This window comes from Oryctolagus cuniculus, chromosome 10 (genome assembly GCF_051225735.1).
Source record: "Oryctolagus cuniculus isolate XC-2025 breed Fujian yellow rabbit chromosome 10, ASM5122573v1, whole genome shotgun sequence".
NCBI classification, from domain to species: Eukaryota; Metazoa; Chordata; class Mammalia; order Lagomorpha; family Leporidae; genus Oryctolagus; species Oryctolagus cuniculus.
In genome coordinates this window covers 29757193-29780727 of record NC_142876.1, presented here as the reverse complement: position 1 = coordinate 29780727, position 23535 = coordinate 29757193, and the positions used below count along the sequence as shown (strand labels likewise).

The 23535-nt window shown below is 56.8% G+C and overlaps 1 protein-coding gene and 1 long non-coding RNA gene across 6 annotated transcripts in view; one reads left to right on the top strand and one right to left on the bottom strand.

Annotated features, from left to right (window-relative positions):
- The window catches only part of ZBTB7C (zinc finger and BTB domain containing 7C), a 310443-nt gene that overhangs the window by 120565 nt on the left and 166343 nt on the right, over nt 1–23535 (bottom strand). For 2 of the 5 annotated variants that reach the window (XM_051851243.3, XM_051851242.3), the window contains exon 3: nt 7371–7432. Coding sequence is in view for 3 of the 5 variants with exons in the window: in XM_089305133.1 (XP_089161259.1) it covers nt 2461–2697; nt 7371–7432 (299 nt within the window). In the remaining 2 variants the exon portion in view is untranslated. The other 3 variants (XM_089305135.1, XM_089305134.1, XM_089305133.1) reach the window with 3 other exon arrangements.
- LOC149123725 (uncharacterized) lies at nt 7854–9211 on the top strand. Its single transcript, XR_016215118.1, has 3 exons — nt 7854–8068; nt 8639–8746; nt 8996–9211. It is a non-coding gene; the product is annotated as an uncharacterized LOC149123725 (long non-coding RNA).

Below are 23535 nucleotides of genomic sequence, written 5' to 3'. Positions count from 1 at the left end.
AAAGCCTGCTTTGTGACAAGGCTGCCATTTTTGAGTTCTGGGCAAAAGGGGCTGGGAGCCCTGGTGAGCAGCAGTATGGGTATCTCATGAAGCCTGGAAACCTGCCCCCAGCCAGGCCACCCCCACCCTGTCCCATCCTTGCACACTAAGACGCTGTGCCGCTGCCCGGACTCCTGCCCTGAGGCTGATCCCTGCAGCCCACAGCAGTGCCCCCCCTGCTTCTGGCTTCCTGCTAGTTCCTCCTAAGGGGACCCAGGAGGAGATGGAAGTAGGGGAGAGGTCAAGGTCAAGGTCAAGATGTTTACTGCCCTGACGCCCACTCTTCAGGGGGGCCATGGCCAGAGTAAGGTGGCTCCCTGACCCCACCCTCACCATCGCAGCTTCCTTGTCCTTAAGCCCCGTGGATGGGGCAGCCCCCAGGGTCACCAGCCCCAGGCCCTGCACTGGTTTTGCTACATTCTGCACCAGCCTTGGGCCTTAACTGTCTTTAAGGCACCCACAGGCCACCTGCTTCCTGCTGGGGCCCCAAGGAGCAGGCAGCGGCTCCCCCATGTGTGGCGTTTGCTATCTGCGCACAAGGTCCCGTGTCCCCAGTGAGGGATCCGTCACCAAGACGTTCGTGCCACAGAACAAAACCAGGCTGCTGTCGCTGGCCTCCTCCGGAGGCGTGCTGCCTCTGGTTCCAACATCATTTCATTTTTTCCTAAGTTTCCACGAACCGAGACGCATTACAAGGCGGGAATGAAAAGAGGGAAGTTGGTGGAGGAGGGCCTTTCTCCTTGTGTCTAAACCTTTTGTGGGGAACTCGCTAGGAGCCTGATTCAACGAGAAGAACATGAGGCAGAACGTGTTCTCCAGAATGAGTTCTGAGAGATGTGCACACGGGACTCTTTATTATGCATTCTATTAAAATCGCAACACGGGCTGATGCCTGTCGCGTCGTCAGGGAGGTCCGGCAACTTCTCTGATGCATTGTCTACTTCAAAGCAGAGAGGGAGGCCTTTCACGCAATGCCACGGTCAGGTCCTTTCTGCCTTCTCTGTGTCACGGGAGCTGGCGAGGTCTGGATGGAAGCGGCAGAGCCGATCATCCATCCTGTGGTGTGGGAGCCTCTTGCTCGGCCCCGCCCTGCACTGGAGCCCCCCGAGATGGCTGTGGAGGCAGGATGTGGCCCCTGCCAGTCCCAGGAGCGTAGTTTCCCACATCCAGGTCAGCAGCTGATTCTGAAGTGGGTGGACAGGATGGTGCCTGGGGACACTGAGGCTTGGACATCAAAGCTGCACTGCGATTTCTGGGGTCCCCATTGCCACCTCTGTCCCTGGAAGGCACAGCACAACGTGGATGCCTTCAGTGCCCCTGTCAGGACCGAACACAGCTGGCTTTCGTCTCGCTGTTCCCAGGCTCCCTCAGGGGGCTCCTGGTGATCATTCTGGTCAGGCCCTGGGAGACTGAGGTTCTTGGCTTCTCAGAGGTCCTCCTGGGGGACCATGGCAGGAGTGGAGCCCTAATCTAGGGTTCTCCGAACAGTGCACGTGGCTCGTGTCTGTGGCCTGCCTCCCAGAACAAATGCCTGTCCCTTGGGGGACTTTCCAGCTGCCCGAGGAACAAGAGCGGCCACTCTGCTGTGGGGTCTGCAGGTGGTCAGAGGAAGCTAAGGTCCCCGAGGGCTGCATGGACCAAGGAGGGCTTCCCAGGGGAGGTGTGAGCTGACATGTTGGGCAGGAGTGATGCAAGGGGAAGGCTCTCTTGCCTTTCCTCTTTGCTCCTGCTTCCTTGAGCAATCCCCAATCCAATATGAATCTCCCAAGACCTATCGTGCTGATTCCCCTGCACACCTGTTCCTATCTCAGATGAGGCTGTATCATGAAATCACTCTGCTCGGCTGGTGGTTGCCATGGTAACAGGTGCACGCCCTGCGAGGCCAGCGCTCCTCTCATGGTCAAGGTTCTGGGGCTGGGCTGGGGGGCTCTGCAGGGAGACGTGGGATGGGTCAGGGACCCCCTGGTGTGCTACATTGTGGATACAGCTGGACAGCTCTGCAGGGTCCCATGGGAAGAGAGGATCTGGGCTTCCAGGCGGCCACCATCAGGCACCTTGACAGGAAGATCATTCTAGGCTGCCACCCCATGCAGCAACCCCTTCATGGAACATGACACAGGTAGAATTATTACCTATTTCTGGATGATGGTGTACAGTCTGGTGAGTCAGGGCTGTCTGAACTCTATTATTCAGTCCTGAAACAGTCGATTTTAAGTTGCCAAGCCTCCAAGCAGACTACTTGGCTTCAGGCGCCAGCTCCACCACTCACTGGCTGTATGACCTTGGGCTAGTCACTTAACCTCTCTGGGCCTTTACAGTAAAACTATCCAATACTTGCAACTGTTGTGAGGATGAAGTGAGGTATTGCATGTGCAAACGGTTGCAACAGTGCCTGTCACAGAGGAAGCACTCAGAAAAGGGTCAGCCATGGACACCTTCATTTCCACAGGTGCATGGATGACTTTCCATAGGCCAGACCCTAGTGCAGTGGAGAGTGAGGACCGGACTGGACCAGACTTGCCAGCGGTGCGGTCGGTCTTGCTGTCTACCCAACTGTGCTCTAACGCGAGGGGAGCTGCTCTTCAGTCGCAGGAACTCAGCAGTGCAAGGAGCAGAGCCGCGGAGCCCCAGGGAGCCAGCGACTTCCTTCTGAGAGTTCTGGGAATAGCAGAGACGCCCCACTCAGTGGGCGGGGCACAGTGGGGAGAGAGGGGCGTGGCCGGGCCCCTGCACAAACCTTGCCTCGCAGCTTTCGCCTGATACCCCCGTGTCACCCTCTCTGAACAGTGAGGAGTGCCCGGAGCTGCACCAAAACCGGTGCAGGTGGGACTGGCGCCGAGACCCTCCGCGGCCCTGCCCACAGCTCTTGCAGCTCCACTAAGACGCAGGGCAGCCTGCTGGCCTCTGGTCATCCTGTTTGCTGCCCCAGAGAAGGCCCCGGCGCCCCCTCCCCAAGCCCAGTCTTCCTCCGACAGAAGCCCGAGGAGCTCCGGCTCTGGGGACACAAGCAACCCGGGCGTGTGCAGGCTCCCACACTTGGCCACCGGTGCTAGATGGTGGGGCCCTACACCGTTCTAGGCTCCGTGCCACCCTCTTTGGGACAAAGCGGCGTTTGTCATCAGTGGAATTAGTTCACATTGCACCAGCCATGGTCTAATCCCCTCCCAGGCCAGGAGCTGAGGACTCCGGATCACAGAACCCACCCCCCGCCCCTCCCCTCCGGACCACAGAACCCACCCCCCACCCCTCCCCACCACGGCTGACAGGCCATTACTCTGTCCTGCAAACTCGGCGGAGATAAGGAAACACCACCAACTTCAGACTTTATCTGGTTGCAGGTTGGAGAGAGATATTATTTCAATCAAGATAATAATTCTATTTCATGGACGGAAATGAGATTTTTTTTTTCATGGCCTCCTGGGGGTGCCACCAAAATCTGGATCGGGGCTGGAGCAGGTCATGCACAAGTTAGAGAATTTTCTCGCAACCCAGGAGTGCAAACATGAAGGAAGGAGCTTGTCCGCAGGAGAAAAGCACACGTATCAGGTTGACGAGGTGACAAAGGGTGGTCCGGGTGGACATTTGTAGGCACCGGACCAAACCTGGGAGACCAAAATTCAGACGCCAGGTGCAGGTGAGCTGAGGGCGAGTCACTGGGAGCGCAGGTGCATGGACCAAGACTCAACATGGTGGCAGTGCAGAAGTCTGCAGAGTGTGCCTGTCGCAGAGTGTACCTATCACGGAGCGTGCCTGTCGCAGAGTGTACCTATCACGGAGCGTGCCTGTCGCGGAGTGTGCCTGTCGCAGAGAGTGCCTGTCGTGGAGTGTGCCTGTCATAGCGTGTGCCTGTCGTGGAGTGTGCCTGTCGCGGAGTGCACATCTCCAGACGGGTGACCTCAATGCGACCTCCACACCTCCTACAGCAGGCAGCTCGTCCAGAGGAGCCCGCTCCACTGCTGGCCAGCTCCTCCACTGAGAAAGGACCTCGGACAACGCACGAGGCGTTGAGGGTGCAGGAGCTCTACCTGCACTTGGAAACGATGCACGGTTCAGTAAGTCATTAAATACTATGCAAATCACAGCCGTGAGAGATGCAGTGAGACCTCCATCATTTGCACTCCATAGCAAATTTCCTGAAATTTAAAACCCTTTTAAAGATCTCCAAGATTTACGACTTCCAAGGGCTGTAATATCGTATCTCCATGTGTGATCTGCTCTAAATAATGATGATTACTGTCTGCACTGGAAACAATAATGATTTGCAATTCTTACATCAGTTGTTTATATGGCAACTCCAAGGAGTTTGGCAAAATCTGCAAACTTTTTATGCTTCAGAAACAGTCCACTGAGAGCGGACTCGTTTTAGGAACTGTTCCCTCTTCGAAAACGGCTCATTTCAGCCTCACCCCCTTCTGGAATAGCCCCAGCTCCTGCTGCTGGAGGCCTAGGAAGGTGGAATCTTCTACACTGCGTCAGCCTCAACACAGCTCTGAAATCCAACCTCCCGTGACTGGTGTGCATCGTCTATGGCTGGAAAGCAACACAGAACCCGGTCATAATGGCTGTCACCAGGAAAGTAGGGAGACCATGCAGGGCCAGTCGTGGGCAGGCTTTTGCAGAAAACCTTTGGTACTTTTGAATTCAGAGCCATGGGACAGTATTACTTATTAAGAATAAAACTTGAGTCCAGAAGGCAAAAAAAAAAAAAAAAAAAAAAAAAAGCATACATCATTTACAGTAGAAACAGACTTGGGCGTTACTGGTTTCTGTTTTAACACCTGTGCTCTTAAATCGCAGAGTTGTTGCCGTGACAATGCCTGCCGGGTCACGGGAAAACGGCCTGTGGCTGTGTTCTCCACAGCCACGCTTGCAGGTCTGAGCATGCGCACAACCAAGGCCCCCCCGCTCGGTCCCCTGGGGCTGCAGGGGCACCCATTCCCCAGAAGGCACGAGGCTTTCACCTGTGAACTCCTTAGGGCCCTCGGCTCTGGGCTGAGGTCATTCCTTGGAGGCAGCACCACCAGCAGCACTGTGGGGGTGGCTGATGACACCAGAGTAACATGAGCCCTGCCCCTTGCCCACAAATGACATCGCTGCAGGCCACTGACTCAAATCACACCGACATCCTCATTCGGCTCCTTCTTCCCTATTCTGCGTTCCTCTCCCCTTACAAGTGCTTCCAAAGAGCTGCCTGAGGTGCAGCACAGGCACCTGGTATCCCATCTCAAGGTCTGCTTCTAGGAAAACCAGCCCAAGTCCATGACCAACGGCTCCAGCACAAGGATGGGTCCTGGTGTTAGAAACACAAAGGATGCGGCAGGTGCTGTGGCATAGCAGATAAAGCTGCCTGCAGTGCCGGCATCCCATATGGGCACTGGTTTGAGTCCCGGCTGCTCCACTTCTGATCCAGCTCTCTGCTATGCACCTGGGAGAGCAGCAGAAGATGACCCAAGTCCTTGGGCCCCTGCACCTACGTGTAAGACCTGGCAGATGCTCCTGGCTCCCGGCTTTGGATCAACCCAGCTCCAGCCATTGCAGCCATTTGGGGAGTGAACCAGTGGATGGAAGACCTCTCTCTCTCTCTCCCTCTCCCACTCCTCCCTTTCTCTCTCTTTAACCTGCCTTTCAAATAAATAAATCAAATAAATAAATCTTCAAATAATCTTTCAAATAAATAAATCTTAAAAAAAAAGCAGCACACAGGAGCCTTCCTTTTGGGGGACAGAACCACCACCATCTTCCCACCCTGCCAAAGACCACCAGTCTGACACAGCCAGCAACAGCCGAACACGGACCTCCGGAATGGAGAGGATTCTCACACGCAGCCCGTGGTGCCACGGGGCAACACTCTGCTTCCTCAGGACGAAAAGCTGGGCCTGCTCCGCAGTCAGAGGGGCCGCCAGCGATGCGCAGTGGGAAGCCAGTGCGGTACCTCGGCACCACCACGGACTAGTTCTGCAAACCGGAGCAAATCCAGTCACTCCAAACCCCAGTCTCCTCACCTGCAAAACGGACCCACTCGACAGAGCCCTTGTAAAGTGCACCCCACCCCACCACGAGCCAGTGACGCTAAGTGAGCACTGGCTGGCACCCAGCTTCCTCTGCCTGCGTGCAACACGCGACTAAGTGCCCTCTGTTAAGGAAACACATCCCAGCGGCCCTCTTCCTGCTCACCTACCCAGAGCTCCCTGCGTGAACAGCAGCTCCAGAGAAAGGCAGGGGGCACATGGGAATGGCATCTGGGGGACCCTCACTTGCAGCGTGGGGGTGTTCCCACCTCCAGTCTCCTGAGGCTGCAGTGGGGGGGCCTTCACCTGCAGCTAAGCCTCTCTCTCCCCCACTAGATTCAGGGAGGACTCTCATATGGATTTCAACCTCAAGTTCAATGACAGATTCACAGAGCCCTTTTCACGTGCCGGAGTGACAGACCAACAGGCAGAAACATTAATTCTACGTACACAGATGCGGGAGTCTTCACATGCTGCCCATTCCACAGGCTGCCCCGAGCCCCGAAGCCCCTGACACTCTCCCCTCTCCTCTCCCAGACACCGCTGTCCTCCACACCGCCGGGGATGGGGCCACCACCCATAGGAGCCTCTGCCCCTGTTCCATTCCTTCCTTCCTGGGACAGCCGCCCTCCACCACCAGCCCAGTTCCAGCCTCTCCTTCCCTGACCATTGCACATCACCAGCACTCCTGCCTGAGCCATGGGAGCCAGAGCTGGCTGACAAAAGCTTCCAGAAAGTTCTGTAATGGCCTCACGTACACATGTCTTCCTGTTTCCACACCAGACTGAAAACTCCTCTGAGGCACAGCCTAGCCCTCTTCTCCTGGGTTTCCCAGAGCCTCCAGGTAACGCCAGGCACCTGGCAATTAACGATATTTTCTGATTGATGAGCGGCTGGGTCCAGATGTTTGCACTTAGTTTTACACGCTGTTTCACAGCCTCTATAAAATTTTACTGTTGCAAATACGGTCAGTCTGACTAGCAGCAAACTTAGAGCCGTACAGATGCTCATCTCTTTTTCCCAGAGAAGTCTGGCTCTGCCCCACACCCATCAGTCAAGGGAGCCCCCTCTCTGTCCACAGCTGGGGGGCAGAATGGGGGGGACACACAGCCTCCACTTAGAGGGCAGAGCCAGGATACCAAGCGTCCTCCTTCTACTCCATGCCCTGGGTGCCTGGCTCCCACCCCACCCAGGGCCAGGCACCTTCAGCAGAACCCAAATCCCCCCCACCCAGGTCATGCCCCCTTCCCCTCACGGGGAAGCCCACGCACGTTTCAGAACACAGTGAGATCGCAGAAGGGAAAAGGCGAAATCCCTACTCACCAGCACCGACGCCTTGGTCTTAAACTTCAGGCCACCAGCTTCCCTGCAAACCTGCTCATTTCCTGCAAAGAGAAGACGGGGACGGAGAATCATATTAGCATCTGCTCTGGGTATCCTTGGGCAATTTCCTGGCCCACCTCGGGCTTCTGCACCTCCTCTGTGATCTCCCTCCGCGGGAGCGCCACGTGCTTGCTAGCTGGGTGGGCACCCTGCGCGCCCCGAGGACCCCTGTCCCCGCCCCCTCCCCGGCGCTGTGCCAGTCTTGGATTGACCACTGCCTCCAATTCCCTGAAGGCGCCTGGCTCCTTCCCACTCCGGAGCGAGGCCTCCACTTCGGTAGCCGGGGGTTGCCTAGCAACCCCGTGCGCGCGCGCCGCGCAAGGCCCTCCTAAATTGGACCTCACAGCACAGGGCATCTCCTTGTACAGCTGCCTGCATCTTAACAATCTGCCTCTGAATAATAACACAATGGTAATTGCATTCATGGACCCCAAACTACATTTAAATAATGTTCAAGAGCTGACACAAACCAACGAAGGCCAGACAACGCAGCGCGGAGGTTGACTGTAAGGCCGGGCAGGAGCGCTGCGGCGGGGAGGGAGTTGACACCAAAGACTTGAGTTAATGACAATGCCAGCCCGAACTGTGAATTCTCCTGCCTCTCGCCTGAGCGTGTCATCACTCTAATGTGTTGTCATGTGAGTGTGGGCAATTAACGCCAGAGGCAGTCATGCTGCAACAGGGGATGTTCCTTGGTGCTGCCCATGTGGACGCAGTTTTTTTTTTTTTAAGGGGGGGGGGCTGGGGAGGGTTGGGGGCTAAGACACCCGGACGGATGGGAAGGCAGGCTGTGCAGCAAGGACTTGCCTCGTCTTTTTCGACTGAGGCGGAATGCAATTCAGAAAGCGAGGGGAAAAACTTAGCAGGCAGGGGCACAAAGCACTTGCCTCTTCAGCGAGGGACAAATTCAACATGACTGATGTATTTTAGGATCAGAAGGGAAGGCAAAGAGGCCTGGACACTGGCTCAAGCACAGAGCGCGGCTAAGCGCCGTGTGGGGAAAGGCGGCTCGCCTTGGAGCAGAGAGGCAGGGCTGTGCTCCAGGTGGAAGGCGTGGGCGGCGGCTGGCACCTGCTGCTCCGGGAGCGCAGCAGTGACGGCCGGCACATCAGGCCTGATGGTTTGAAAGCCTGAAGCGCATTTAAAAAAAACCCTCAAAATCTTCTTGCAAGAGACTCAAACAGACATAGGTGCACCCTTGTTCACAGCAGCAGAATCCGCATTCACCGGGCTGTCAAGCCACAAACGAATGGGTTGAGAAAACGGTGCCTCCCTACGATGGAAAATCATTCAGTCTTGGAGGAAAGGAGATCCTGGTATGTGCTCCAGCCCTGTTCAACCTGGAAGTCATGATGGTCTGTGAAATAAGCAGACACACAAGGGCAGACATTGTGGGGTTCTACTTAGGAGCTTCCTGCAGTCATCAAATTGGTAGGGACAGGGGCTGGAGAAGCTGGGTTTGATGGGGACGGAGCTCTGCCTGGGAAGTTGTGTCCTCAGTGCCACCAAATGGTAAGTCTTATGTGATGTGTATTTCACAATTAAAAAAAAAAATCTTGCAACAGGAACGCAGCTGTCTCTGGCCCATCTTGACCTTGGAAAAGCAGCGGGTGTCATTCACAAATCTAGGCAGGAAGACAATCACCAGGATCGAAGGAAACAGTGTTGGCATGGCTCAGAGCACAGGTGTGTGTCCAGGGAAAGGATTCTCTCGCACCTGCACCTTGAAGCCCATCACAATCCCCGCCTAGAGCATGAACTCCGTCCACGGATCAGTCCTTCCCCCGTGTCCCCTGCCTGCTCCCTCCCCAGGCACCTGCCTCTGATGACGCCCCATTGTTAGGTCACTCACCTGTGCCCCCTCCTCCACCTGACCTGCTTTGGTTCTCTCTACAAGGCTCACATCTCACCATGTCTCCACCATGAAGCCTTCCAGATCCCTCCCGATGGCTCCTCCTCTGAATGCCACAGTTGACAACCAACACTTGCTCTAGTGCTATCTTATGTTCGGGTCCAGACACTTTGCCTCCTCCAGATAAATCCCCGGATGAGGATTGTGGTGAACACACTTTGTCTGCCACAGGCCCTTGTGCCGGGCTCAGCACACGCTGGGCTGGGCCACTGCCTGGCTCCTTTCACAGGCCATTCTAATTGCAGCTCCCCCGTGCAGGCTCTGAAGCAGGTGGAGCCTGGAGTGGAATATTCCAGGCGGGCCTGCAGCTCCTTCCAGTTAGAGGCGCACCTCAATGTGTGCAATAAACAATGGAGCATTTACAGATTTTATTAATTTGGAAAGGTCATTAGAACTAACAGCTTCTCCGAGTGAGAATGAAGAAACTGCATGAACCATTTTTTTTTTTTCTGTATGTTGATTTGTTCCCCCTCTTCTTGGAACATGCTTTAAAACTCAAAAAATAGTTACAAGCGAACAAAAAAAGAAAGTAAGACAAATTTAGGCCTGGGAGGCCAGAGGAGCCTGCTTGGAGCTTTGGATGAGCTCTGTCCCCTCTGAGTGTTCCCACCTGCAAAAGGACAGCAAAGGTCCGCTCAATCTCAGATCCTAACTGTAGTCACGGCCGGTTGGAGGTGAGAGTGTGCAGGCAGCCAGGGACCCTGCGAAGTCCCAGGCCGCCGCCCCACCATCCTCCCAGGCACAGGGCCCACTTCACTCTGAACAGACAAGGCCAGGCCACCGCAGCCACAGCAAGGCTCTTGGTCATTCCAGGGGCCTCCTAGAGCTGACGACACCCTGGCTTGTCTTGTCCTCATTGGGTCATTAAGGAATCCATGAGCCTGCTGACTTGTTTCCTCACATCTCCAGGAATGGCTGGAAACAGGCCAAAGGCCCTTATCCGGGCCCTGTCTCCGCAGCTCTTGGCTCCGAGACCAGCCGGCCCTGTCTGGGAAGGGCCAGCCTCTGTGGCAGAAGACTCCGGCTCCAGCCTGCTGTGCTGCAGAGGAGCCCTTGACCCTCGACCAGACTGCTGCCGGCCCGGGCACTCTCTGCCTCCCTCCCTCTCCCTGGCACCGTCCTCTCTCCTCTCCTCTAATCCCTCATCACCCCTTTCCTCCCCTACCTCCTCCCTCCCTCCCTCCTTCCCCCTCTCTCTCTCTCTCTCTCTCTCACACACACACACATTTATTTATTTGAAAGGCAGAATTAAAGAGAAGGAGACACAGAGAGAGATCTTCCATCCTCTGGTTCACTCCCCAAATGGCTACAATGGCCGGAGCTGGGTCGATCTGAAGCCAGGAGCCTCTTCCAGGTCTCCCACATGGGTGCAGGGGCCCAAGCACTTGGGCCATCCTCTGCTGCTTTCCCAGGTGCATTAGCAAGGAGCTGGATTGAAAATGGAGCAGCCTGGACTCAAACTGGTGCTCATATGGGATGCAGACCCTGCAAACTGAGCCGCAGCACATCAGGCCGGCACACCGGCCCCTTCTCTTCTCTTCGCCTTGGTTACAGAAACGGGGGGTGGGGGTGGGGCAGCATTTGCCTGCGAATGTGTGACCACAGACCCTCCCGTCCCCACCTCTGGTCACTTGTGGCTGTCAGTAGCACCAAGGAGACACAGAGTGGACTGTAATGGGATGAACATACACGTTCATGCCGACGTTAACATCAGCTCCTACTCACTCACATTGTGTGATGTTCCCTGATGACGTCAGTGGGCTCCCGCCCGCCTGTCAGCAGGTGGGACAGAATCAACATGTCTACATTACCGGCTATGACCTAGGCTCTCTGCTACCTGATGGGGGTTCAGACATGAGAGGGTGTGGCTCCTGCCTGCAGACTCCTCCCAGGAGGGCCGGGAGGCAGGCACAGCTGGGGGCCCAGCAGAGCCACATCCTCAGAGCCGGCCAGCCAGCAGGTGCCCCAGCAGCACTGAAGCCACGTCCTCAGCCCTTTCCAACTCTGCACAGCAGGTCAGTTTATTATAAAATGTAGGCCATGCGTTGTCAGCCAGAAGGCGCAAGCCCCTGCACAGCGTGGCCTGGGGACACTGGGACTGTATGGCTACAGTGACTGGCACAGCACGGGTAAAGACCTCCAGCCAGCCGCCATCCAGGGGCCTGAGGAGAGGCTGTCTTGAGAACTGAGGCAGGTACATGACATCCTGTTCTATCTAACATGCACTAAACTTTCTCTGCACAACACACAAAGTCCCTGTTTCAGACTTCCCTGCAGTCAAGGGCACACAAGACCTCAAGAGGGAATGCTGCCCCTCACCCCCAGGCCAAAGGCAAGACCAGAACTGGGGTCCCCGAACCCCCAGCCCAGCCTGCGCACCTCCACCCTTCGTCATGGGTGTCCTGCTGCCTTTGCCCCCCCCCCTCCCCGGCACCTGGAGAAAGACCAGCACTCAGTGGCCCTCTTGCCAGCATCTGAGGCTGGCACCAGGGCTCCTGAATGTTGGATGGCAGCTGGCACAGGCAGGTTCCCCCGAGGAACAAGACTGGAGGGGCAGAGGCCACGAGGGGCTCCCCGGGAGGGCGGCCGGGCACTGGCCCTGCAGCAGGGTCTACACTCTCGGGAGACCACGATGCCTAGTGGTTTAGAGCCAGACTGAGCCTGCTGTTGGCCAGCTGCGGGACCTCGGACAGCTGCTCACTTCCTGTGTCAGATTTTTGCTGGCATAATAATGGCTTGAGTTCCGGCTGTTCTGCTTCTGGTCCAGCTCCCTGCTATTGCCCCTGGGAAGGCAGCAGAAGGTGGGTCGAGTACTTGGGCCCCTGCCCCACCTATGTGGATGACCAGGATGGAGTTCCTGGCTCCCGGCTTTGACTTGACCCAGCCCTGGCTATTGTGGCCATTTCTCTATCATTCTGCCTTTCAAATAAATAAGAAAATAAATCTAAAAAACTAGCTCCTGGCTAATGCACCTAGGAAGACAGCAGGTGATGGCCCAAGTGCTTGGGCCCCTGCCCATGTGGGAGACCTGGGTGGACTTCCAGGTTCCTGGCTTGGGCCTGGCCTACTAGCCTTGGCCATTTCAGTCATTTGGAAAGTGAACCAGCTGATGGAAGATCTCTGTCTTTCCCTCTCTTTTTCCTCCTTTTGAATAAATAAATTAATTAATTAAGAAAGTAAATAAACAAAACTGAGTGCCCTGGTAGAGCTGCCTTGGAATGCACATGGGCAAATCCCCCAAGGCTAACCACAGGCTTGTCTAGGACCCGGCACCACTCTCTGGGGGCTTCACCCAAAGGCACTGAGGACCTTTAGCCCCACAAACACCTGTGCATGGATGTCAAGAGTGGTTTTAGTTATAATTTCCACAAAGTATGAGTAACCAAGATACCATTCAGGAGGTAAATAGACAACAGGATATTACTGTGGGAAAATCTGAAGAGAGAGGTTGGCTTGGTGGCACGATGGGTTAAGCCACTGCCTGTGACGCTGGCATCCCTCATGAGCACCACTTTCAGTCTGGACAGCTCCACTTCTGATCCAGCTCCCTCTGGTGCACCTGGGAGAGCAGTGGAAGATGCACCAAGTCTCCATGTGGGAGACTCAGATGTAGTTCTTGGCTCCTGGACTTGGCTAGACCCCACGCAGGCTGTAGCAGTCATTTGGGGAGTGAGCCAGCAGATGGAAGCTCCGTCTCTCTCTAACTGCCTTTCAAATAAATAAATAAATAAATCTTTAAAAAAGAGAGAAAATAAGAAATGAGCTATGGAGGCACAAGAAGGCCTGGAGACATCTTAGCTCATGTGGTGAACTGACCGAAGCCCCTGGAAAAGGCCACGCTCTCCATGATGGCAACTGTAGGACCTCAGGGAAAAGCCGAACTACAATGACAGGAGGGCCAGTGATGGCCGGGCTAGGCAGGCAGGGAGGGGGGAAGCACAGGAGACCTGGGGGCAGTGACAGTATTCTGTAGGACACTGATGGTGGATGTGTGACAGCATGCATTTACCTAACTCGTAAACGGTGCAACACCAAGAGTAAGGCCTAACGTAGACCGTGGGCTTCAGTTAATAATGACCTGTTGACACTGGCTCATCAACAAAGGGGCCATGCCCATGGCAGATGTGGATGAGAGGCTGGGGAGAAAGGGGTACACAGGCTCCCTCTGCACGTGCCGCTCAGTTTTCCTACACACCCCCAAATTGCCCCCACATTGGGGAAGCCAGCAAGTGTCTACAGAGAGCGAGCTGGGGTTGAACCCAACCTACTTAAGCCACCAGGGCATGAGGCCAGATTGGGCTGGTCTGATTCACAGAGGGTGGAGGGAGAAGAAGGAGAGGAGAGAGGCAGAGGGGGAGAAAGAAGCAGAATCGCCCATCCTCGTCTCAGGCAACCAATCCTTCTTTGGGATGATGGTTCCTTGGAAGTCTGAATTTCTGTGACCTTGGCCTCGAATCTTAAAATAACCCTGAGAAAGAGGGAGGGCTGAGCCCAAAGCCAAGGCCAACAGTGGGGCCTGGGCGAGGGGAGGGGTGGGAAGGAGAGGCGAGCCTGCCAAGGAACAAAGGCCTAATCTCCCTGTGCAGGCTGCCTGCCCTGGGCTCGCTCAGTCACGCACATTTTATTTTCTCTGGCCTCAGGGAAGTGTTCCTGGGCTGGCAGATCTGCACCAGGGCTGCCAGTGGGGCTGGCACAGAGCCGCAGGGAGAGGCAAGGCTGACGGCCCAGCCCCAGCCCCCCGCGGCGGGCAGCAGATACTCAGTGTGATAATATTGACGGACAGTTTAAAGGACAAGGCTTCTTTCTGGAAGGCGAGGACAAGACACACAGTGTGGCCAAGCTCTGCGGCTGCAGAGCCCCTGGGCAAGGGTCCACAGCAGAAGCCGAGGCACGGCTCCCCTGCAGGGGCGCGGGGTGGTGGGTGTCTCACGTGGGTTAGAAGAGCCGGGTTTTGGGCGCCTGATGCCATGGGTGGACGGTGTTTGGGCAGGTGCATGCCAGGCAGCTGCCCCGGTGCAGGGGGGCAGCCCCAGGCCTGCCCTTCCGGTTCTGTGCCCAGTGGAGCTGGGGATTTGAGGCTGGGCAGAGGGGATGTACTGGAAAACCAGAGAGCAGGCACAGGAATGTGGTTGGTGAAGGTGGAATTCCTGGCACTGGCGAGCTCCAGGAAGCAGAACAGGGCGCCAGGTTTGCTGTGTCTGCCGTGACCACAGCTTCCCCTGCCTTCTGTGGCTTTCATCCCTTGGCCTATTTCCTGGTGCCCTGAATCCAATTACATTCCTCCATCCATACCTGCTTTCCAGAAAGTTCTATGTCCACCTGGTATCCAGTGTGATGGGAATGCTTAAAGCCAGACTTTCTCTTAGGGAAAAGGCAGCCCTGGCCACCCCACCCCCCTTAGATGTGAAAAAAATCGTATCCCTGAGAAAGGGACATTTTGTTTCTGAACTTCGCTCTTTGGGACGCATGACAAGCAGCAGCAGGCTTGGCAAGGCATCTGCAAGTCGCAAGGCTGGTGCTGACGGATGCTGCCATGGAAGCCGGCCCCGCCTCGCCCCTGCTCACACTCCACACCCAGCACTGCTGGGCGACTGTAGCGTGATTGTCCAAGTCTGGACACTCATGACAGAGAGAGGGACACAACAAAGAGTTACTCTGAACAGCAGGCATCGAGGGACGCTGCCACGTCACCAGGTGTGGCCTCCCCGCCCCGAGGCTTGGGAGGATTCTGGAGCTGTCCCACCATGACTTGGGGGAGGGGTGTGGCTCCTGGGAGAAGGCATCAGAAGGGTCCCCAGGGAGGCCACAGGCCCATCAGAGGCCTGGCGGAAGCCCTGCGTGCTTGCATGTGAACTACAGCACCTCTGCCTGCGAGGGTCTGCCCCTCACGCCACGCCTCCTGCCAGAAGTCTGCAGGATACCCTACTTCCCCCAGCATCCGTATCTCACATGTCTGAGTCCCGCAGGTGTGAGGCCACCTCCTCCAGCTGCTCTGGAGGCGGGGACCCTCCCTGGCCTCTCCACCCAGCCTCCCATCCTGCATGTTTTAGTCTCTGACTTGCAGTTGCTGGAAAGGACCAAGCTGAACCGAACTCCTGCAACCTGCTCTCTCCCTCTTCCCCCAACCCCGTGCTGGGTACCCAGGGCTCTAGAAGATTCTCTAGCACCTGCTTGTCAGTCATCCTGTGTCCCTCTGTTCATGGTATGTGGGTTCATGTCGGATCGGTACAATCAGACGGCATGGTCGGGGCATGCAAAATACAATCCAGAAAGGGGCTCAAGAAGAGCTCCGTTTTCATAGCAGGGGTGGAGGGTTTGGCTGGCAGACCTTGGTGAGAACTAAGAGTGGGAGAGTGGGACCCACAGAAAGTCCAGGGGGGTAATCAGAAAGGGCTCCCTGGAGGCAGCAGCCAGCAGGCAGAGTCTTGAAGGAAAGGAGACTGTGGAGAGGTGGGAGCAGAGCGCAGTCTGGAAAGGGGAGTCTGTGAAGATGCAGAGGCAGGAGGGACAGGTGGAGAGTCCCCAGGCCTGGACGCACAGCCAGCAGACGCCGGGCTGGCATCTTTAGAGCCGGGAACTCAGCCCCACCCCCAGTGCCATCATCTCGGAAAGGGGAAGAACAGCAGAGGGCAGAGCCTGGACTCGCCCAGCTGATGCCGTCCCCAACTCTTCCTGCTTCTCCTTGGCTGCTCTCAATTTTGCCAGTCCTGGGAAACCCAGCTAGCGAAGCCCCAGTGGCCCCCAGATATCTTCTCTCTGCACACCAGCCCCTGACTCAGAGAGGGAGCGAGCTCCCAGGCAACAGCGCCCAGGTAGATGTCCCTGCAGCCGGCACGGCTTGGCGGCCACCGGAAGCAGTGAGCGCCCGGTGTGGCCTGCACATCCACCCCCACGCTCCTGATGTGACGTCAAGGCCCTTTCTTCGTGTGGTGTCTCCTGGATGCAACTGTCCCTATTGGCCTTCTCGCACTAATCACACGCATAGGACTTTGCCTGTAATTTCCAATTTCAGTTGCTTGTATTCCCAGCAAAATGAGGAATGAAATCCACTTGCAACACCATCAAAGTGCAAGATGTCCTCTGGCTACTGTGGGTGCTTCCCCCACCTCCCAGAGCTGTTCCACCCACATCTGACTCCCCAGCATCTTGAATCTCTCTCCATCTTTCCAAAGTTTCAGCTTAGTTTTCATAAAAACAAGGCTCCTTTTTTTCTTTTTTTTACAACCGTATTTAATTGGTCTGTCTATGGTTTAATTAAATTGCATAATGACAATAGCGAGTTTCCTTGGCATAAACAGCGTTGGGAACAAAGCCAGCTGCCTCCAGGAAAGCATGGGCTCAGCCTGTGGGAGCAGCCTCCGTGGACGCTCTGGACAGTGGCCTTCCTGTCTCCAGTGTTCCTGCAGCTGTGGGCATCAGTCAGAGATGAGGAGGAAGCTGGGAGATCTGGCCAAGGCAGCTAATTGCAGTTTAGAGCACATCCCCTTAGCAGAGCGATTCTCCGGGGATTAAGGAGCGTTGGCTGCTGCCCTGCCCCCACCTTGGCCAGTCCTCACCTGCTGCTTCCTCCCAACTCCACCCTGGTGCTGAGGGGGCCACATCCCTCCAGACACCCTCCTCTGCCCAGCCCGTCCACCCAGGACTTCTTCCTTTGTGGCCATCTGGGAAGGACTCAGGAAGCTCGCTCTAATCTTTAGGAACAGATACCCACATGGACCCACTCTCCCAGAGGTGAGTCTCAACGACGCCCTTTCAGGCACCTGCAATCGGAGAGACCGGGAGCCAGGAGCCCACGTAGGAGCCCTCAGTCTCACCATCTTCCTGGGGCTGAGCTTCCGGTCGTGTCCAGCTGTTGCCGTGGTGGCCTCGCAGATCTGTCTTCCTGTTCCCGAATCCCTCACGTGGCGTGGGATGCCCTCCCCCTTCCAATCTCCCTCACCAAAGGCACCCTCTCTCCACTCAGCCTCCCCTGTCTCGCGGGGCACACGGAGTTAACATTTCACCCCAGAGCCATCAAGCCAACCAAGCAATCCTCTACAAGGAACACCCTCCCCACGGGAATGCCTCCAAAGACGTTTGGTATTTTGAGCCGTCCACCACCCACTGCCCCTTCCTCCTGGCAAGAGAACCCTAACTTCCTTCCAGACCACCACCTGCTCCCAGCAATCAGAGTGTTTCAGGGATGAGCCATGCTCGACTTTAGCCAATCAGTGCAGCAACCTGGCCGTGGTGATTGGCTCTGTCACATACAATGCTACTGGGGAAGCAGCTTCTTCACGGGAGACGTGGAAGGTGCGCGTGACACCTGGAGCTGCTGTGGCCATTTTGTTACCTAAAGGAACCTAGAGGGCAGCGCTGAGCTGGAGTAGGAGCTGCAGACTGGATCAAACGCCTCCTGAAGAGCATCCTGCCCTGGAACTTTGCATTTATCTACGCCGACAAACTGCCTTTGTTGTTGTAAATTACTTAACTTCTAAACAGCAAACTAATACAAACACATGGCTTGAAAAAAAACAAAAGTAATAAAAGGCCAGTGATGAAGAAGAGCGGCCTCACTCCAGTCCTCCCCGTGCAGAGTCCCGGCTCCCAGAGGCGACAGCAACTCACAGCTCAGCCACTGCTGCTCCTTCCATGGCCTTATGTCTAGATAGCATGACGGAACGGTCGCTTCAGACCGCCGGGGCGAGATGCCACAGACAGGAGGTGGGAGACTCCAGCCACAGTTGCAGGTGCCTGCTCACACGGGTTCCCCTGAGGGCTCTCTTCTCGGTGGGCAGACGGCCGCCTTCTCCCTCTGTCCTCCTGTGGCAGAGACGGCATGTTCTCTGGTGTCTATGACCTATGACCTCTCTTAGACCTTAACGGCCTCCTAACTCCAAACCAGCTGCACCTGCGCTGAGGTCAACATGCGAATCTCAGAGGGGCACGAGCCAGCTTGCAGCACATGGATCACAATACTACCTCCACATTTCACTTTTTTTAAGATTTATTTATTTGTTTGAAAGGCAGAATGACAGAAAGACACACACACACACACACACACAGAATCTTCCATCTTGTTGGCTCACTCCCAAATGGCTGCAACCACCAGGGCCGGGCCAGACCACAGGAACCCCAGAGTGGGCCCCCCAAAAACTGGCGTGGGTGGTGCATAATGGGGCCCATCCTGGGCTCCCGCACAGGTGGCAGGGGCCCAAGGACTTGATCCATCATTGCTGCTTCCCAGGTGCATGAGCAGGGGCCGGGTCCCAAGTGGAGCAGCTGGGACTCAAACCCGCATTCACTGTGGGATGCTGGCACGGCAAGCAGCAGTCTAACCCTCGTCCCCCTGACCCTGCAGCACCACGACGCCGGGCCCTAGATGTTCCGCTTTTTAGATGTCACTGATGAGGGGCTCATGACGGAAACGAGCGTTCACCTCCCTGACACTCCCGTCCCCGTCTCCATGGAACGGAGTTCGGCCTCTGCGTCTTTCCCCCTTTCAGCGTTCCCAGCAGTGTGGCGAGGCAGAGGTTCACACACAGGGGCCACACAACAGTATCACCTTTCCGCCACGACTTCTGTTTTCCTCTAGTGTGAAAATGGCTTTCTATGCATCTGATTTGTCGGCACGCACCGACCACCAGAACCACCAGAAGCCGCTCTGGAAAGAGCTCCGTGGGTCAGGAACCTGCTCCCTCTCTTTTTCCTGGAGCCCCCCGTCCAGAGCACCCCATCCTCCACATCTGGATGGAGCCCCCTTCCGCCCCGCCCCACTCTGCAATTCTCCCATCAGACCTCCCAACACACCACACTCGCTTCCGATACTGCACACCACCTCTTGGCTTAGGATGGCGTATGAACACAGCGTTCTGCAGGCCAGGAGTTCATAGGGGGCTCTGCTGGGCCAGTGCCCAGCTGTGGGGAGAGCTGATCCCTTCTGGGGACCCGGGGAGGGTCCATCTCCTGGCCTTTTCTGGCTTCTAGGGGTCGGCCACACCCCCGGGCTCAGCACCCCCTTCCTCTGTCCTCAAAACCAGCGGGCTTCAGTGCAACAGTGACCCGCTCTGCTTCCCCCCACCCCACCCCAGTGTGGGCCCTTCTGGTGATCCTGGGCCCAGGCGGATAATCCAGACGGTCTCCCCGCACCAGGGCCAGCGTGTTAGCAGCACGGACTTCATCAGCCGCCTCGTTCCCCATGTGCTGTGCGACCTCCTATGCTCGCAGGTTCTGGATATTGGCAGGTGGGCTGCTTCGTGGGGGCATTATGCACCACCCACGCCAGTTTTTGGGGGGCCCACTCTTTCAGTGTTGTCCTATTCTGGTACCTTCTGGAGAAGGGCTGCCTAACTGGGGCAACACTGAGACCAAGCCTGCTGGAACCGACTCCATCCCCTCTCTTTCTCCGTGGTCCACTGGGCTGTGAACACAGAGCTGGGCTGGAAGCCACATTCCCTGGGAAGGCTGCAGGCGCTGCCCCAGGGTCTTCTACATCCCAGGGAGGCTGGTGGGAAGTTCCAGCTTGTGCATACCGCCTACTTGGTTCCTCCCCGTCCCTGGATTCCTGGGTCTCGCAGCAGCGCTGTGCTTGGCGGTGGGGTGCGTTGCGGTCACCGCGTTGCTTCACGCCATCTGGAAGCCATGCCGCAGCCCCCCAGGGGGACCCTAGGGCCTCCCCCCCCCCACTCCTGGAACAACAACTCCGCCCTTACACTGCGTTTCTGATTGCCTTGTTTCTACCTCATCTGCACGCCTCTGAAGTCCTTCTCCACTCTCCTACTCTCTCTCCACCCTCCTGTTAACATTTTAATGTCTGCTGGTACTTGGTTAATGTCTCAAGGTTTCTTCCTTATTTTGGGGCCGTTTGCTTTTTATGACCTCCGATTCTCATTTTACGGTGGCGTTATCTCCTCCCCACTCCCTGGAGACATCAGTCACAGCTTTATGGAGGCTTTGCCCACTCCTGGACTTGGCTCTGTTCCTGCCAGCTCCTTTCCTGAGTCCTACCCCCTCCCAACCCCCATCCTCGCGCTCTGCTTGGGGTTTCCTTTCTGCAAATACCAGGGAATCCTTGACCATCACTTATATTTAAGAGTCAGACACTAAAAAGCAGGTACTTTCTTTCTGGGGACTGGGGGTGGGTTGAGGGGTGGGGGTGGGACAGGGTCATTTTTTGGGGGGAGTACACACATGAGGATAGATTTACGGTGTTTCTCCTGGGCCAAGGCAGTTTACAAGACAGAAGCCTCGAGTCCCCCTGCCTGGATTCCTGGGATCCCGAGTGGAGAGTGCTAGGTGTCTGGCCACTTGGAGTCCAGTCTGTCCCCCGTTCTAAGGACAGTGCTCGTACCTGCCCTCAGCCAGGTGCGGTCTCCCAGTCTAAAACAGCTCAGGATTGTTGCCCTTGGCAAAGAAGTTTCAGGGGTTTGCCCAAGGTGGGGAGGGGGCGTTAAGGAAGGGGTTCTGGGGTCTACCTCCTCATCAGTCTTCAACAACATCTTAAGGTGTCAAGCACATTCCTCGTCTCGCCTTTCTGATCGGCTGGAAGGTTTGGGGGAGGAATCCTCTCCACCCCCGAGCGCGGGCATCCACCCTCCTCTCGCCTGAATGAGTAGCCAAATCATCCGCCCACGGGCTCCCCAGCCGCCTCACGCCCCTGCCACCTCTCGCGGCTCTCATCTAGCCTTGTGCAGCTGGGCTTCTGTCAGTCTCTTCCTTGTCTGGTTGGGAAGAGGGGCTGACGAGGAAGGGACAGGTGCCCTCCACTTTGGGGATGCTCTGGGTGGTGCTGCATTCCCGCTGTGTGTGCACGTGCGAGCGCACACACAGCCCTGCCTCCCAGTTCCTAACATGCCGCCCACTGTGCCAGCCACAGGCTCACCTCCACACCTCCCACTGCCTCTGACTGCAGCGCCAGGAGCTCCCAGCAGGTCCCACTGACTCATGCTCCCAGCCCTCAGCCTGCACTGCCATGTGAGATGGAGCCCCACCCTGCCCCAAACAAGACCATAACTGGGATCCCCTGTCCCCAGCAGGCAGAGCCCCGACGTGGGTCAGCACGGGGTTTTCTAGGAGACCCTACTGAGTGAACCAGCCATGAAAGACCAGCAAAGAACCCTTCCCCCTCCCCAAGAACTGTCTAGTGACCCGCACTCCCGTGTGGATGTGGCTGGTGGGCTGGTGTGCGCAACACGGGCCCCACCTGGGCAAGACAAGGGCGGGCATGGGGCTCACCAGCTCCATGCCACGCCCACCATGAGTGGACAGAAAAAATAACACACAGGCATGTGCTGGAGCCTCGGAGCCAGGGGCCAGCCGCTAGCCTACGGCTGCAGTTTCCTTGTGAATAACACGGCTGTGCACTGAGTCTCGGGGATGGAGTCTGGCAGCAGACAAATGTCATCTAGCGAACAGGGAAGGTCTCCTTGTGCCTGGAAGCATCTTAGAGAGGTGAGCGGCCCTAAGTTGTGCTCCGCCTTCTAACCCACTGCTCCTGCAATACAGCCACAAAGTAGATGGTAGGGGGTGGGTGCACCTCCCATGGGGCAGGCAACCACAGGGTCCCCCACCCCACCTCCTGGACAGGCTGGTCCCATTTGCTGGGGAGGAGCAATGGTGCCCCAGTCCCCAGGGAGAGCGAGGCCAGCAGGCGCTGCACAGCCCATCCGAGGTTGGAGCTGACCATTCCAAAGCTGCAACCCTCATTTCAGGCCGGCCACAGGTGCTGCTAATGAAGCCATCATTTCTGTAGTGAGCTGTGCCCCTCGCTGGCCTCCCCGCACCCCCACAATTGATCCATTTTTCAGAGATGCATACCCACAATGCCAGGCACATGGAGGAGGGTGGCTTGCTTTGGGGTTATTTTTTTTTTCAAATACCCACAGAAGGGGACCATCCCCCAGCTCTGCCTGACAGCCACACTGGGCATCAGGGCGGGGGGCTGGTGGGCTGCAGAGGGAATTCTTTCGTGTCCTGATCCAGTCCCCCGCAGCCCCTGTTGTCCATTCCTGCGGTGACATCACCCCTGGCTCTGTTCCTGCCCCGGCACGGCCCCTGTCCCACACGCTGGCAAGTCTGACGCAGCCCAGTGACTCACGACTTCGAGTTTTCCATGCACCTTCTCCCGTCCTCTTTCTGGAACCCTGCCCCTCCTTCCACCCACGCTCCAGGTGGCCTGCCTTTCTTCAGGCCTCTTTCCCGCCATCTTTCCCAGAGCCACCCTCCTTTATCTTGGCCCCAGGCACCTCTTTCTTTAAAAAAAATTATTTTTGTTATGAAATATTCCAGACACATACAAAGGAGGGGGGAAGAAACACCTGTGTACCCACTGCCCACTGCACACATAACAGGCAGCTCCTCCTAATCCCAGCCACATCCCTCTCCGCCACCACAGTCCCTAGCAGTCTTTGTTCCAGGCTCTGCAGAAAAAGCCCGGAAGCCACTGCACCCATCCCAGGCGGGACCAGCAGCCACCTGGACTCTGCTGCTCCTATCTGTTACCCACGCTTCTGGCTGCGCAGAGCACCCACCAGCCTGCCGGCTCCCCTTGCACTTCTCATGCTTCCCTACCCAGAAGGGCTCTACCTACTTCAAGACCACGTGGACAGCCAGGGAGAGCCCAGGGTTGGAGCAAGGACTTTGGCCTGGGTGGATCACCATGCAGGACCACCAGAAGGCACCGGGCCCCTCTGTGTACCAGGCACAGTGTGCCAGGGTGGGGACAGGCAGGACAGGGACCCTCTGCCCTCCATGGCCCTGCGGTATCTTAGGGGCAACAGACACAGAGGCAGCTCAAAGCCAGGTGGGCAGGCTGGGATCTGGAGAGGCCACCAGGGACGAGCACCTGAAATGAGGGTGACGGGAAGGGAGTCCAGAGACATAGCCGTGGCTGGAGATGAGAAGGGGAACTCAGCCAGGCTGGAGAGGAGGGGAGCAGGTGGGCCACACGGGGCCAGCAGTGGGTTTGAGGGTGGACATTGATGCCAGCAGGACGATGGTGCCTGCCCGCCCGCCCGCCCGCGCCACGCCCGAGTCTTGAGAACCTGCCACGTTGTGGCTGTGAGACCTCCCCCCAAACCCTCAGTCGGGGGGATGTGCGTCAGGAAAAGGGGAAGACACTCCCTACAGCTGCCTTCAGGTCACCCCAGTTATCTGCGACCCTCCCTGGGCAGGTCCTTTGGGTGCCACCTCCCCTCATCATCAGGAGAGCCGGCC